Source organism: Triturus cristatus, chromosome 7 (assembly GCF_964204655.1).
Source record: "Triturus cristatus chromosome 7, aTriCri1.1, whole genome shotgun sequence".
Classification (NCBI taxonomy): domain Eukaryota; kingdom Metazoa; phylum Chordata; class Amphibia; order Caudata; family Salamandridae; genus Triturus; species Triturus cristatus.
This window is the reverse complement of record NC_140590.1, coordinates 136482689-136500097: the sequence shown is the minus strand read 5'-3', so window position 1 is coordinate 136500097 and position 17409 is coordinate 136482689. Positions and strand designations below refer to the sequence as shown.

Sequence of the window (17409 nt, the reverse complement as noted above, 5' to 3'; positions counted from 1 at the left end):
GTGTGTGACTTGCTGGGAGGAGTACACAAAGTCTAACAGCCAGCTACAACCAGTCATGTCAACCACAGACAGTCTGCAGTCACTAAATGGCCATGGTATGAAAATGCCAAATTTCTAAAAGTGGCCTTTTCAAAATTGTAAATAAAAACCAGACTTTATCATGAGTAAGCATTTTTTATACCAATTCCAGGGTAAACACCCAAAATATAGAATTAAAAATATCGAAAGGACACAATATCGAATCAAAATTATCAAGAGGACAGAATATAGAATAGACATAACATAGTTGGAAATAATATCGACAGATAGGTAAGTAATATCGAATATCATTATATCGAATGTCACTATATAGAATGTCATTATATCGTTTTTTTAAATTGTATTATATGTTAGTATATGTGTTAAAAGTATATCAAGATAATGAATTTTATGTTAATTAATTTTTTCGTATATTAGTTCCGTAGCGGGTTGTGGGTTTATAGGGGAATAGGGTGGGAAGTAATATAATTTAAATAAAAAAAAAATATATATATATATATATATATATATATATATATTAATTCATAATTTATTGTTTAAGAATTAATATTGGTAATTAATTTTTGCGAATATTAGGTCCGTAGCGGGTTGTGGGTTTATAGGGGAATAGGGTGGGAAGTAATTTAATTTAAATTAAAAAAAAAAATATATATATATATATATATATATATATTAATTCATAATTTATTGTTTAATAATTAATATTGGTAATTCATTTTTGCGAATATTAGGTCCGTAGCGGGTTGTGGGTTTATAGGGGAATAGGGTGGGAAGTAATTTTTTTTAAATTAAAAAAAGATATATATTAATTACAATTTTATGGTAAATAATTAATATTGGTAATTAAGTTAATTCATTTATTATTAAATATTTAACAAGTTATCAATACACGTATTTAATGAATCGATAATTATGTAAATTATGTAATTTTTTATTAATTAGTAATTAAGTAAATATTAATTATTAATGATTAATGTATTAATATGTTAATTATGTTCATTTTTTAAGGAGTGTATTTATAGGGGAGTATGGTGCGTATTAAATTAATTGAAAATTAATTTTGATTCATATTTATATAATATTTAATCAACGTGATTTGCTAATTAATTAAATGTTAATTAATTATGTTAATTTATTAATATTTTAGACTATTCGAGGTGATGTTTATAGTGGAAAATAGAGAGAAGTAAATTAAATTTAAATAATTAAATATTTTTAAATTAATTTCAATTAAATTGTAGGACTGGGACTACTAAATTATTCCTCTATGCTATCCAACACTTTCCCTGCTGTTCCACTCGTAGGAGTGGGAATAGTAATTTTTACCCTCCACCTATCCAACACTTTCCCTACTGTTTCACTCACTGGAGTGGGAATAGTAATTTTTATCCTCCCGCTATCCAACACTTTCTCTATTGTTACACTCACTGGAGTGGGAATAGTAATTGTTATTCTCCCGCTATCCAACACTTTCCCTACTGTTCCACTCATTGTAGTGGGAATAGTAATTTTTACCCTTCCGCTATCCAACACTTTCCCTACTGTTCCACTCGTTGGAGTGGGAATAGTAATTTGTACCCACCTGCTATCCAACATTTTCCCTACTGTTCCACTCATTGGAGTGGGAATAATAATGAGTACCCATCCGCTACCCAACACTTTCCCTACTGTTTCACTCACTGGAGTGGGAATAGTAATTTTTATCCTCCCGCTATCCAACACTTTCCCTACTGTTCCACTCATTGGAGTGAGAATAGTAATTTTACCCCTCCCGCTATCCAACACTTTCCCTACTGTTCCACTCACTGGAGTGGGAATAGTAATTTTTACCCTTCCACTATCCAACACTTTCCCTACTGTTCCACTCATTGGAGTGGGAAAAGTAATTTTTATCCTCCCGCTATCCAACACTTTCCCTACTGTTCCACTTACTGGAGTGGGACTAGTAATTTTTACCCTCCCGCTATCCAACCCTTTCCCTACTGTTCCACTTACTGGAGTGGGAATAGCAATTTTTACCCACCCACTATCCAACACTTTCTCTACTGTTTCACTCACTGGAGTGGGAATAATAATTTTTATTCTCCCGCTATCCAACACTTTCCCTACTGTTCCACTGAGTGGAGTGGGAAAAGTAATTTTACCCTTACGCTATCCAACACTTTCCCTACTGTTCCACTCGTAGGAGTGGGAATAGTAATTTGTACCCACCTGCTATCCAACATGTTCTCTACTGTTCCACTCATTGGAGTGGGAATAGTAATTTGTACCCACCCACTATCCAACATATTCTATACTTTTGCACTTGTTGTAGTGTGAATACTATTTTTATTGACTGCGCTATGCAACATTTTTATTATTGTTCCATTTAATGTATAATATTAATTTGCATACTTTTTTTTATATTAATATTTAAATTATTGTATATTATTTATTTTTAAATGTATATAATATGTTTATTTATATATATATGTATATGTAATTATATTTTTTATAATGTTTTACATATTGTATCATTAAGAATATTAATTATTTTTTAAATATATTAAGTTAATATATATATATGTTAAAAACTATATATTTTTAGTTACCTATTTTTTTAACAACGATATTTTGTACTCTGTGTTTTGATACTTACCTGTTTGTAGGTAGGTATTCGATATCATGTCCCTCGATATTTTAGCTTCTATATTCTGGACACTCGATATTTAGTCACTGATCCCAATTCCAGACCTACCAAACATTAATTATTCCCATTTGGAAGTTACAGAATATTTAATGTTATATAATAACTCCAGTGTTATCTTATGGAAGAGGTGGGCTTTGCAATAGTGAGAAACAGATTTAAGAGGTTTTCACTGTCCGGACATGCAAAACTTTAAAAAGTTCATGTCCTACTTCTTAAAAAATACTGCAACCTGCCTTCCAGGCTGTCCAGGGCTTATGCTAGAGACGATTTAAATGAATTAAAAATAAGGTTTTGGCCTAGGAAAAGGTTTATTTGGTCAGGCCAAAATGGCAGGTTAAGGCTGAACACACAGGATGCAAAGGCAGGCCTGAGCCATGTTTGAAGGGCTACTTAAGTGAGCACAGTACGTGCTGCAGGCCCGCGAGTAGCATAATTTAAGGGCCCTGTGGTCATGTAGTACCACTTTACTAGGGACTTCTAAATAAATTAAATGTGGCAATTGGGGACAAGCCAATGCTACCATGTTTTAAGGAGTGAGCACATGCACCTTAGCACAGGTTATCAGTGGTAAAATGCATAGACTGCTAAGGGCAGCAAAAATGAGATCAGCAAAAATGGAGGAGGAAGGCAAAAAGGTTTGGGAGAAGACCACCCTCTGGCTGACGGGTCTAACAGGGGCAGGTAGGAATGTCGAGTCTATGGAATTGTAATTTAAAACCCTCTTTAGTGGTAAATGTGTGTTTTAAGTCACAATTCGGAAAATGACACTTTTAGAAAGTTGGCATTTTCTTGTCCTAACCATTTGGTGTCTGCTGCCTGTTTTCTGGGTCACGTGACTAGGTGTAGCTGGAATTTGGTCTTTGTGCATTGCTCCCATACAGTGAGACGCAGGGCAATGGATGTTAGGAGGATGGGCCTTCTCTGACTTGATGAGGGGGGGAGATGTTCCCTACCACACTTGCATATAACAAAGACTCTGCCTGAGCACTCGCAAGGGTTTGACACTAGTCTTTTGTGACCCCTGACAATGTGGGGCCAGGGCAGGGAGGCAGAACATTTTAAGCACCACTGGGAGGTGGAAACTTCTAGAAACTTCTCCTACTTTAAAGTGGGCACTAGGTAGAAATATTAGATTTCAGACCCCCAACTCTTCATATCACTTTTGGACCTATGGCCTCCGCCAGAAAGGAGGATTTCCCAGCTGTGAAGTCTGCCCAGCTGAACTGATTTGCTGCGGAAGGACTGCTGTTTTTGCAAAAGGATTCTTTTGCTGTGAGCTGCCCTCTGGAAACCAGCCTGCCTATGAATCCCAGGACTTCAAGATCACCAATGGTCAATTGGCTGACTTTCTGTTCTCAAGCCACAACTTCTCAGGAACAAAACAGGCTTCTCTGTGCCAGGTATCTTTGCCACAGGACCGCACATCACCTTGACGGCTCTGCAAGCCTGATCTAGCGTGACGATGATGACCAGCCCAACAACATGCAGCTCCTACGCAGAACCGCTCATCGCCTCGGCAGCTCTGCAAGTCCAACTCAGCACGGTGTATGTCAATGCTGACAACTGGCTCAGTTCGATGCATCTCGATGCAAGTTCTCCAAGCCCAAGCAGCTTCATCAGCCCAGCGCCACTCACCTTGACCTCGGTACAAAAGGGGGTGGTGATGGACGGAGCATCAGAACCAATCAAACACTCACACCCAGTCAACAGATCTGGGTTTGATCCATCACCGTTCTTTAGCCCACTCTGCCACCCCAGTTCAGACATGGCCATATGCAAATCAGTCTGACCCTGTGCCTCATGGGAACAGTCCAGCGCAAACTGCCAAGCCATGCCTTCCCTGGACCGGAAACATGCTTCCTAGGACCGGTTTCTGGCATTTCAGCCGTCTTCAGCCAGGCTTGCTTGAATCCAGTGGCAAAGTGAGCAAGGGACTCACGTCTGAGCATACCCTGCCAACTTATGGCAAACAAAGCGGTACAAAAGGGGGTGGTGATGGACGGAGCATCAGAGCCAATCAAACACTCACACCCAGTCAACAGATCTGGGTTTGATCCATCACCGTTCTTTAGCCCACTCTGCCACCCCAGTTCAGACATGGCCATATGCAAATCAGTCTGACCCTGTGCCTCATGGGAACAGTCCAGCGCAAACTGCCAAGCCATGCCTTCCCTGGACCGGAAACATGCTTCCTAGGACCGGTTTCTGGCATTTCAGCCGTCTTCAGCCAGGCTTGCTTGAATCCAGTGGCAAAGTGAGCAAGGGACTCACGTCTGAGCATACCCTGCCAACTTATGGCAAACAAAGCGGTACAAAAGGGGGTGGTGATGGACGGAGCATCAGAGCCAATCAAACACTCACACCCAGTCAACAGATCTGGGTTTGATCCATCACCGTTCTTTAGCCCACTCTGCCACCCCAGTTCAGACATGGCCATATGCAAATCAGTCTGACCCTGTGCCTCATGGGAACAGTCCAGCGCAAACTGCCAAGCCATGCCTTCCCTGGACCGGAAACATGCTTCCTAGGACCGGTTTCTGGCATTTCAGCCGTCTTCAGCCAGGCTTGCTTGAATCCAGTGGCAAAGTGAGCAAGGGACTCACGTCTGAGCATACCCTGCCAACTTATGGCAAACAAAGCGGTACAAAAGGGGGTGGTGATGGACGGAGCATCAGAACCAATCAAACACTCACACCCAGTGAACGATGGATTTAACCCAGATCTCTTGACTGGGGGAGAATGTTTGCATTGTCAGCATTCCGTCCATCATTTGTTTGTTGTAACTCACCTTGACCTCAGCACTGACGCATTGCTACACAAGTCTTTGTAAGCCCCAGCTGCTCTCTTGATGATGACTCACATCGCAAGTTACCATAGAGATGGTCACTAACTTTGGTGCACAAGGCCTTTTGGCACAGGACCTCGCATCACTTGCTCTACTTTGACGGTTTCTCGACGGCGGCCTGAACAACTCTAAGTAAGGACTGAACTTCACTCCTTAACCAGTATTTAAGGTACTCTTGTTCAGAAGGCCTACCCGGGTCAGTGTAGCCAACCCGCGCACCATCACAGTCTGCCTGAACTGGTGACTTTTTCCTGGTCTGGAACAACCAGATATCCACATTTGCTGCATTGTGCTTTTTAATGCCATTTTCCCTTAAATCTTTTAAATTGCATATCTCATGTTCTACTGCTTGTATTTTTGTTGTTTTGGTGTCAAATTATATACTGTTCGTTTTTTCTAAATTGGTGTCAGATTTTTCATGTGTTGTGTTTTCATTTTATTATTGCTTGAAGTGCTGCATACATATTTCATACATTTCCTCTAAGTTAAGGCTGACTGATTTTGTGCCAAGCTATTAGAAGGGTAAGCACAGGAAGTTAATTGTGGGTTTGCTTGTGTTTCACCCTGACAGAGATTGTGGTTGCTGCCTCCGTAGTGTTTCACCAACCTCAACCAGTAACCCAGTTTCCAACAGTGAACTATTCGTTTAGCATTTTTTATTTCACTGTTTTGCATCCGTCTTGTATTTGTTGAAACCCCATTTTGAGGTGTTATATGAAACATATATCAGCTATTTCAAGAACGTTTCACTTAGAGCAGGCATCACCGATAAAATAAAGTGAGTGTCAGTATCTCCATTCAGCTTGCTCGTCAGAGTCATATAAGTCTCATTCCAACCTAAACGGAGGCCCATGCTTATTTGGGCATTTGTTAACTCTCAGTTGGACTATTGCAATGAACGTGGCATCCGTAAAACTCCCTTGAGGTCAAAATATTGCAATGAGCCACCTCTGGTGCCTTAGGAGACCATATTGGCCAAACAATAAGAAAACATTTTGGAGTTTGTAAAGTAGTGCCTTACCTTATATGCCTTTGTGAATCAGCCCAAAAACACCTAAAATGGGAACAAAATATGAATATTGAGGAAATATTCTTATGCAAATAGAATACACTATGCCCTCTTTGCGCGTTCACTAATAGGTAGTTGGCCATGTCAGGGCCGATTCATGATGTAATAGTATGTAAAAGGTACTTCCTGTACTCATAAATGTTTTGGTGGATTTCTGCGGAGTCCAGAATGCTTTATAAGTGTTTTTACAAGTCTACTGGTCACAGTGTCAAGAACATAACCCCTGCTATCTTTTCACCAGAGCTTGGTCATCTTTCGACCTCATTCATGGTTTCTATTGGGTAAGATCACTGATAAATCTTGGACTTCGTGTCTGAAATGTTCTAAAATTCAAAAACACTAAAACATATCTATTTTAGACCTTTAAGGCCCTCACTTTCAGCCCAGTGCTTTGAGACATCCTTGACTATGTAGCTCACTGTATAAATGTTCCAACTAATTAACTTACTTGATAGGTGCAGGGAGCCCCAGGCACTCGTCAAGGTACATTATCATGGTATAGTGTGAGAAGCACTCTGGGATTAAGTGTTGGTCATTGTTTGTTTTTTAACTTGATGTTTTCTATGTTGTTGGGTGATTTATTGGCACGCCTGAGGTGGCTTTTACATCTCTGTGGTATATTGCTGATAACAATGTAGAGTATGGTAAACATACACCATTGGCTGTGATCCTTCATCCATTGACATTTTGACCTTTTTGTCTCCTCTGATCCCTTCATTGAGCAGGTGTTATTGCCTGTGTCTCCTTCAAGCAAGACGTTCAGTAGCAGTTGAACTTAACAAGAAACAAAGCAGCAAAGAGGATGAGTGGATCACCAAGAACACTGCTACTAAACCTACCAGTGCTGGGCTCTTCCAGAGTAGGTGCGGGCACTTTGATTCTACCAGACATAGTATTGAAAACAGGAAGACCTCCATTCATTGGCAAATCACCTCAACAGTTAGGATCTCTTCACACCTCTTAAAATAACTATAAAAGTAGATGACATTGTGCTAAACATCATGTCAACAAAGATCAGGTCTATACAGTAATATTGACAATAATGTCAACCTATGCTTCATTGAGCTTGTTTTCTCAAGTGTACAAAATCCTCTCTTTTCCAATAAATATTTTTGTACTGGCTTTGTCAGGTCTACCTGTTTTTTGCAGAGTTTAATTCTTGGTGACGCCATTGTCAATTGACATTAACGCAATATCCAATCCAGTGAAGTACAAACATCACTCGATTCTGCAGAGGCCTAGGTAGGTTAAGCCCAGATCCATCTATGTGCTGCCCTTGGGTTGTTTCTGTGAGGTCACTGATTATAAGTGCTTAAGTATCCCATGTGGAAATGATAGTATCTGTTTCTAGAAAGGCTCTCTTATGATGGCACCTTTGTGAAACAGAACTGTGTTAGTATCATTTATTTTTCAATTATGTCTTTTACAGCTGACAATAACTTTTCATCTTTAATCACAGCCTTCTAGTATTTACTACAGTAAATAGCCCAGAATGCATATTTTGGTGTTTCCAAAGTGCAAACCTAGCTGTCTAGCATCTGTTGAGTGTTGTACAGGGAGATGTGATAGAGCTTGTAAATTTAAGAGAGTTCAGACTATCTTAAATGCTGAGCTGAGTGTTTAGTTTCTTCCTGAATTGCTGGAGGATCGATGGCTCTGATGCCAAAGGGGATGTTGTTTCAGATCCTGAAAGCATAGGTTGAGAAAACTTGTTTTCTTGTTTTCTCCTTCCTGCAGTGTTAAGTCTCTAATCTACTGTCTCCTGGACTTTAATCTAGTCCAGCAAGTCTTGAGCCCCACACATGCAGCAGGTCGCACCAGTGGCCTAATTTTCCACCTCCAGCAATCTCATTATTTGTAGCCCATCCATTCCTCAAGTTTTTGACCATTTCCTCATTCTTCCTAGCGTTAAACTTACCTCTGATGACTTTGTGCTTGGACTGGCTAAGGACAGACCACCTACCCCTAGTTCTCCCATTGATATTGATGTAGGAAAGTCTAACTATTGGGTTACGGTCAATCTAGATAACTGAATAGTTCATCTCACTACCATTATTGGCATCCCAAATCTCTATGGTACAGTTCTAAAATCAAATAGACCAAACAGAACTGTAAAATGATAGAAAGTATTTGGAGTTCTAACTACCTGGAGGATAGTAAAAAAAGAGCTCAAAGCTGCACTTTCAATCTGCTGTCACTATTGGAAACTGACATAATACAGCACCGAGACGAAAGTAAAACCAGTAGCAACTAATTACAAAAAGCTAGAAAGCCCTGAAGAAGTCGTGTGTTAATCCTTACACCACGAAACACGTGTTGGTTGGCTAAAAGAGGACAGAAAATAAAAGAATCAACATATATTGATTGCAATATTTGAATAACCTATAAAACTCGGGGTTTTTGTATCACAGTTTGTGCTCAGAGACATGGTTGAATTTAAGTAGGGCTCATTGTTTTGATCCTCTTGGGAGGGTCGAGGGTGATTCCCTCCTCCTGTAGAGGACCCCTACTGAATACCAGGTGGTATACACTAACGCAATATAGGTGAGCGCCAAGTTATTCACCCGTCTTGCATTCACCTCAGATGACAATTTTATGGATCTCCTTGATGCTGCTCAGGGGAAGCAAGAGGCCTTATTCTGGTGGATTATTGCTCATGGTCACGCTGGTGCTATTGCCAAGACTGACCATTTTATCCCACCAGCAGTATGGTCTGCGCACCTTTCAACTCTTTATGCTCACCGGTCCATGACTATTCTTCTCATGTTACAATACAAGTTGACCTTCCTGTGTGCAATTTCAAATGTGTCTTTTTCCCTGTCTGACACAAGATTGGCTGTCAACAATCTACAATGTGGGAAAGCCCCTGGTCCTGATTAAGGGTGGGCGTAGTTCGCGAAGTAGCACTTCGCGAAGCTACGCAAAGTGAAGTTCGCACTACGCGAGCTACGCGTAGCACTTCGCGAACTGCGTAGTAACATGTTCGCACTGTGCAAGATGTTGTTTTCAATGATTGCACAGTGCGGACAAGCAACCGGCACTGTGCAATCATTGAAAATGGCATCTTGCACAGTGCGAGCTGTAGTTTTCTGCTGCTCGAGTAGATTTTTACTCGAGCTTCAGCTTTCTCAACGCGAACTGGTAGTTTCTCATCGCGAGCGGTCGCGAGCATACGCGACCACTCGCAATGAGAAACCTGACCTCCTCGCGTTGGGAATCTCGCCGGGAGGTTTATTTTCATGCTCGCGATCGCCAACTTGCAGTTGCTGATCGCGAACAAGGAAAAAGTCTCGCCGGGATGTCATTTTGCTTGCTCGCGGTCGCCAACTTGACGTTGAGGACCGCGAGCAAGCAAAAAATGACCGCAGCACTACGCAACACTACGCTACGCGTGTTCGCACTGTGCTACGTGCAGTTCGCGTAGTGCGAAGTAGCGCGAACTTCGCAAACTACGCGAGCGTAGCGTAGTACTTCGCCCAGGCCTAGTCCTGATGCTAAATGGGCTCCCTACATTAAGGTGCCGATCACGATCCGGTAAACATTTTCCCCGTACGACTCGTATCCGGTCTTTTTACCGTACGAATCGTACAAGTGCCGTACAAACTGCCAATTACGATTCGCATGGGAAAAAGACCATACGATTCGCATTCAGAATAATTCCCCACACGTCCTCGGGTCGGAAAATGTGTCCGACGCGTCCTCGGACGATTTACCGTACAAATGTGAAAAGTGAAGTCCGACCGCGGAATCACGATCCATCCCGTGCGTCCGATGTTACAACCGTATGGAAAAAACACCGTCCGCACCGAACTCCCATAGCAACCATGGAGACATGTGCCCGCATACGCGCCCAACACTCCCCCCAGCCCCCGTACGTTCGAGTCGTACCCCCGTGTATGTACACCCCCACCCGTGTATGTATACCCGTGTACGTGTCGTACCCCCCCCGTGTACGTTCATGTCGTACCCCCCCTGTATTTACACCCGTGTACGTTTGTGTCGTCCCCCCGGGTATGGACAGCCGTGTACGTGTCGTACCCCCGTGTATGTACACCCGTGTACGTGTCGTACCCCCGTGTATGTACACCCGTGTACGTGTCGTACCCCCCGTGTATGTACACCCGTGTACGTGTCGTACCCCCCATGTATGTACACCCGTGTACGTGTCGTACCCCCCCTGTGTATGTACACCCGTGTATGTGTCGTACCCCCATGTATGTACACCCGTGTACGTGTCGTACCCCCCGTATATGTACACCCGTGTACGTGTCGTACCCCCCCGTGTATGTACACCCGTGTACGTGTTGTACCCCCCGTGTATGTACACCCGTGTACATGTCGTACCCCCCGTGTATGTACACCCGTGTACGTGTCGTACCCCCGTGTATGTACACCCGTGTACGTGTCGTACCCCCCGTGTATGTACACCCGTGTACGTGTCGTACCCCCCCTGTATGTACACCCGTGTACGTGTCCTACCCCCCGTGTATGTACACCCGTGTACGTGTCGTACCCCCATGTATGAACACCCGTGTACGTGTCATACCCCCCGTATGTACACCCGTGTACGTGTCGTACCCCCATGTATGTACACCCGTGTACGTGTCGTACCCCCGTGTATGTACACCCGTGTACGTGTCCTACCCCCCCTCTACATTCGTGTCGTACCCCCGTGTATCTACACCCGTGTACGTTAGAGTCGTACCCCCACCCGCGTATGCATGGAGCGTACCCCCACCACAACATTCTAAGTACGGAGCGCACCCCAGGCCCAAACATCACAACCGCATGTACGAGTCGTACCAAGCCACACACAAGGACAGCACTGTACAACAAAATGGCCCATGTACACACCGTACACACGCAAAAAACGCACGTACACAACCAGGACAAACCAAAACGACACAAGAATACACCATCCGAATGGCACAAAGCCACAAAACATGTCCAACAACCACTAAAACAACACATTCACTGACCTGCAACTGCCAAAAACAAACAGAGGCCCAAAACACAACCACTCCTTATAACACACCCACCCAAAGTTCAAACACAGCCACACCCACCAATGGACCAATAAAAAGGACCCACACACACAAACCATGAGCCTTTGCAACAGACTCATTGCTGCCAGACCCCACAGACAACCTACAGCACCATACTAGAACCTTTACCACACCTTACACTTGCACACCTTCACACACACACCTTCACAAACACCCCCTCATCACATTCACACACACACCTGCACAACCACACCCACACACCCACAACCATCCACACACACCCCCCCACCATCCACACCCACACCCCTCACCATGCCCACTAACAAGAATCCAAAGTTCACTAGCCGAGAGTTGAAGGTCCTTGTCGATGAAATCCTCAGAGTCGAGCCACACCTCTTTGGAACATTGGTCAGACAGACCAGCACTTCAGCAAAAACAGCCATGTGGCAGACCATCGTCGATGCTGTGAATGCTGTTGCGGACACCAGAAGGAACAAGCAGGAATGCCAAGCCAGGTGGTACGATCTGCGGAGGAGGGTCCGAGCCACGATGACGGATGAACACAACCAGGCCAACGTCACTGGAGGAGGGCCGTCCCGCAGACCCGTACACTACCATCCCTGGGAGAAGAGGGTGATGGCCATACTGCCGGTGGAGGCAGTGGACGGATTAGAAGGACTCCGAGACCCGGGTGAGTACACAAACAACTCACCTCACATGGGGGGAACGTCATCCACAACCAAACTCACAAACAGGCACGCAACCACCCCAAGCTATCGCATGACTCAACCACACTCCATGAACACGCACATGCCACTGGCGCCACCATGCCCCATGCACCCAGATGGACAATGTCAAGTCACAGGCCACAGAAGACACCAACACATGACACGGTAAGCCGGATGGCGGGAGTGTGGGCCCCAAAAATCACATAGTGCAACTCAGAAGCAGACAACAATACCCCCTGCCCATATGGCCTAGGTCACAGCCAGACAAACAGTGTGTCCCAACACAGGAATGACTTGACAGCAAATGGCGGACGCCTTGCATCAACACATGGGGGTGACGGCACGTTCTTGCACATGACAGCAGCTAATGAACAGACAACATTGTGAAAGAGTGGCAGCACACACCACCACAGCAGCAGTGCAGACACAGACACTACACCCAATGGGTGCCTGGAGATCAGAAACAAACTCACATCAACAATCCAAGGGCCATTCAAAGATCTGCTAACAGTGTGTGCACAGTAAGCTGGGCTGAGGTGGCAGAGGGTGACACACAGAGGGAGGGAGAGGGGGACAGAGAGGGAGGGAGACACAGGGAGAGCAAATCAGCCTTGTGGTGTGTGGGAATGTCTGCTCGTCAGCAGGTGGACTGCGTGCATGTAGACAAGGGTGGCCAGTGCCAGCACCCCCCCTCTCCTCCATGGCAAAACACAGGGCCATGTCACAACCTGTGCACGAGCACAACAACAGCTACCTGCATCATATAAGTGTGTGGAACAACTTCATGTGCCCACGTACAGTGCTACACGGAAGGCGCCAATGCACGGCTCGCCACACCTGCCCACTCCACTGCTGACTGCAGTCACACTTGACGCAGCAAGTAAGACTGTGCCACACATAGGTAAAGTTGCCAAAGCTCTGCTCAAGGGACATACCCATGCACAAGTGCACTGTGAGTGGAATGCAAGACATATCCAAATTCCCAGAGGAAATGTTCCAACTTTGAAACTAATGAAACATGGATGTTGCATGGAACAAAATTAACATTGTCTCTCTCACACACAGGTCAACGTCGTGGATCACCCCCCAACACTGGGGGGGAAGACTCACAGGACCCGGCTCGGCGGGATGAAGGAGCCACCGGCAGTGACGACTCTCACCACTCTGTGGACCAACCCGACCCCGACCAACCTGGCCCCTCTGGTGTCCACCGACCTGCAGCACCTGCGTCAGGTACAACGGGGCCAACCACCACCCCCACTCCTGCCACATCCCAGGAGACACCCAGGATCCCTGCCCCACCACCACAAAGCAGCCAGGCTGGCCAGGAGGGACACGGTGTCCCGGGCACCCAGGAGGAGGCAGGCGACAACGCCAATGCCACCCCTCAGGGGTCCCGGAGACCCGATGTGCCCACAAGGGCAGGCCAGGTGCAAGTGGGCAGGGGTGGTGGGAGTGGAGGACGGCGGAGGCGCCAGCCTGACCAGTTGGCTGGGGAACCGGTATATTCCCATGTCCGAAACATCCTGGACACATACCGGCAGGACACCACGGGCATGGCCCAGTTTGTGTCCATCCTCGAGGGGATCAAGATCCAGCAGGCCCAGCAACATGCGGAGCAACATGCCTGTCTACTGCAACACCAACGGAGGATGGAGGACAGACAGGCTGAGCTTGTGACGGTGTTCACGGGAATTCACAGTACACTCCGTCGGATGGCCGACAACATGGGCAACCCTCCCTGTGCCAGAAGGCGTAGAACATCTCCACCCACAGGGAGGGATCAGGAGGAGGAGGAGGAAACATCCGATGGAGCATCCCAAACATCGTCACGGCCTACTTCTGAGGGTCCCCGCAGGAGGGCGGGTCGTCCATGTAAAAGACCGTGAGGTTCGGCGCTACAGCACCATCTCCCAGGACACCTGGCCTGGCACCTGGCCCACTGGAGCAACAGCAGCACAGCATCAAAAGACATTCTCTGCCACATGGCCTTGCTGGTCACTGTCTGACCAATGTTGACAAAGACTGTGGCATGGACTCTGAGGATTTCTAATGGCAAGGACACCAACTCCCCTAGTGAACTTTGGATTCCACACACCCGGAAAGCCCCTCATGTCAACCCCCCCCCCACTGAAATAAAAAGTCACACCATGAAGAGAAGATGCCTGCTGGTTGCATTATTACCTTACATGTGTCTTATAAAGTCTAAACATGCCTGAGTTCTCATTTGACTTCAACCATCCACACCCTGGTGCCTGAGTCTGGCACAGGACACACGGGTCACAGTGTATTAGGCAAGACAGACATGGAGCACCATACACACCCGTGATGGGCCCAACCAGCTGAGGGGGTGGCCGCACAACCGTGCCGACAGACATATTGAGTACAGCAACAGTCATGCGCAGAGGTCAGGGATCATGTCAAGTGTCCTGGGGGGCACCCAGGTATGTGTAGACAGGTGGCAGAACCATGTCCTGCAAGCTTGAGTCAGGTGGATGCAGAGAATGGTGGCCTGGCCAACGTTGGATGCATGGGGATGGCACATGTCACAATACCCACACAGTCATGGACATCATGCACAATACACGGTCTAATCCCACACAAACAGCTTGCATCTTGCTACTCTACACATAGACACATAGCCACTATCACGGAAAACCATGCCAGACATGCCGGATGCACCGTGGCAACACACCAGCATTGACAGAGAAGAGGCACCTTGGAGGCATAGGGACACCTTTATTAGTCATGTATTTGGGATTGCAGAGGCAAGTCGGAGTACACATGAACGGGTCATGTGGAGTAACATGTGGGTCCAACACTGGCACCCCCCTTCTGCACCACAAATGCGTGATATCCATGGAACTGGCACACAAGTGTCGGCTAACAGCTAAACACCCCCTGCTGCTCACGGAGAGCCTGCCATACACCATTGATCCGCTGATGTGGAAGTCCCACACCATGTCAAGCCAATGCAAACCGTATGTGTCCGACGGCAGTGTTACACACATTGATGCCATCATCACATTCCACAATCCCATCACTGATGACTGTCAACAAGTCTGACCATCTATTCAGGTGTACCCATCTGCATGTCATGTGTACCATGGTGATGCAACATGTCTGCAGAGGAAACAAACATCGACAGGGGCAGTGTGCATACATCTTGAACTACTGCCACACCCAATACACCCCAGATGCATCCCTTACCCTAAGGAGACTTCCAAACTTGTCCGTGCGTGTAACGCTGAGTCAGCACACGATGACGTGTCCATGAGGAATAGCAGTGCCACAACAATGCAAGCAGCAGACGGCATGCGCAAGTACCTGGGGAAGAGAGACACACAAGAAGTCAGCCACAAAAAGCACAGCCACTTGCATGTGCATGTACTCGACACATGTATGGATGACAACATGCTAGGTCACAATTATGACTGGGGAAATACACTCATCACTGGCACCATCACTCCAGTGACACATCCGCACACACCTCTGACTCACGTGCAATACATGCAGATGGAGACACACATCGCAACACATGCCACACGGGGACCAATGCATGCACACTCAGACACTGGTACTCACCACTAAGCAAAGAAGTCGCGTATGAGCCGAGTCCGGATGTCCTCTTGTGGCTCCACATCCTACACATCACTAGCCCCATTGCCAAGCCCTTCGTCCTCCACGGGTGAATGGTCCTGGTCATCTTGATCCAGGATGAGTGGCACAGCTTTCTCAACTGCCATGTTGTGCAGCATGCAGCAGACCATGAAGATTTTGCAGACCTTCGCCGGGGCATATGGGAGGGCGCCGCCGGTCTTGTGGAGGCATCGGAATCGGCTCTTCAGGAGGCCAAACGTCCTCTCTATCACTCGCCTTGTCCGGCCATGGGCGGTGTTGTAGCGGAGCTGGGCCGGCATGATGGGGTTGCGGAGAGGTGTGATCAGCCATGGCATGTTGGGATAGCCAGCGTCCCCTACATGGAAAGCACATGGACATAAGTAGGACAGGAGAAGCGGTCGTGCTGGAAGTCTACGCAAAATACAGGACAGACAGACTGTACCCACCAACAACACATGCTCGTTCGTTGCGCAGCTGCGTCATCATTTCAGGCACCCTGCTACGCCTCATGATGTAGGCATCGTGTGCTGATCCTGGAAAACGAGCACAGACATGTGAAATCACCATGTTGGACAGACACACCACAAGGGCATTGATGGAGTGGTAGTGCTTGCGATTCCTGTACGCTACCTCCTGTGCCTGTGGTGGTACCAAAGCCACATGTGTCCCATCTATGGACCCAATGACATGGGGCATCCCTCCCAGGGCATAGAATCCACGCTTGACCCCAGTCAACATTTCAGGGGTTGGGAAATGGATGAAGTCATCCAGGTGAATCAACATGGCCTCTAAGAAATCATGCAGCACACGGCAGAACATGCTCTGGGACATGCCACCAACATGAGCTATGGTATTTTGAAAGGTACCTGTGGCTAGAAAATGTAGGGCTGCCATTACCTTCAGCTTGGGTGTCAGTGCCGTAGGATACCTGTGCAGCGGTTGCAGGTGTGGTGCCAGTCTCGCCGTCAACTCCAGAATCAACCGTTGGGGGAAGCGGTAGCACCGGATACAGTCATTCTCCCGCATGGCAGCCAAGTCCGGAATTGGTCGGGGAAGAGGCGGCGCTCTGCAGTAATTTGGAAGTGACAAGGAAGAGTGAGTGCACCACAACAACAATTTATTTGTACTGAGCACATGTTCATCTGTCTATACACATATGCTACATACGGAGTCAGGTATGTGCCACATGCCCTGGATACGTATGGCTGCCAGGTGACACTCCTACCAAGACCCAGCTACACACGGAGATTGTGAACCTCCACATGCCATGGCATGGGATTAGCTGTGTCCCAGTGTAAGTGAACAGCCAGACGCAAGACAGGAGTGACATACATCCACACATCAGCAGCAGTAGGATGTCGATTTCAGAGACTGGTAGCGGAACACTAGAGCCACAGGTCACATGACATTAC

General features: G+C 46.3%; 1 protein-coding gene across 7 annotated transcripts in view; it reads left to right on the top strand.

The window, feature by feature from the left end:
* LOC146809036 (lens fiber membrane intrinsic protein-like) overlaps positions 1-7764 on the top strand; it is a 636754-nt gene extending 628990 nt beyond the window's left edge. For all 7 annotated transcript variants that reach the window (XM_085615843.1, XM_085615841.1, XM_085615842.1 and 4 more), the window contains one exon: positions 7368-7764. In XM_085615843.1, the coding sequence (XP_085471969.1) occupies positions 7368-7408 (41 nt within the window). In that variant the 3' untranslated portion in view covers positions 7409-7764. The remainder of the gene's footprint in view (positions 1-7367) is intronic.
* Positions 7765-17409: the final 9645 nt, after the last annotated feature.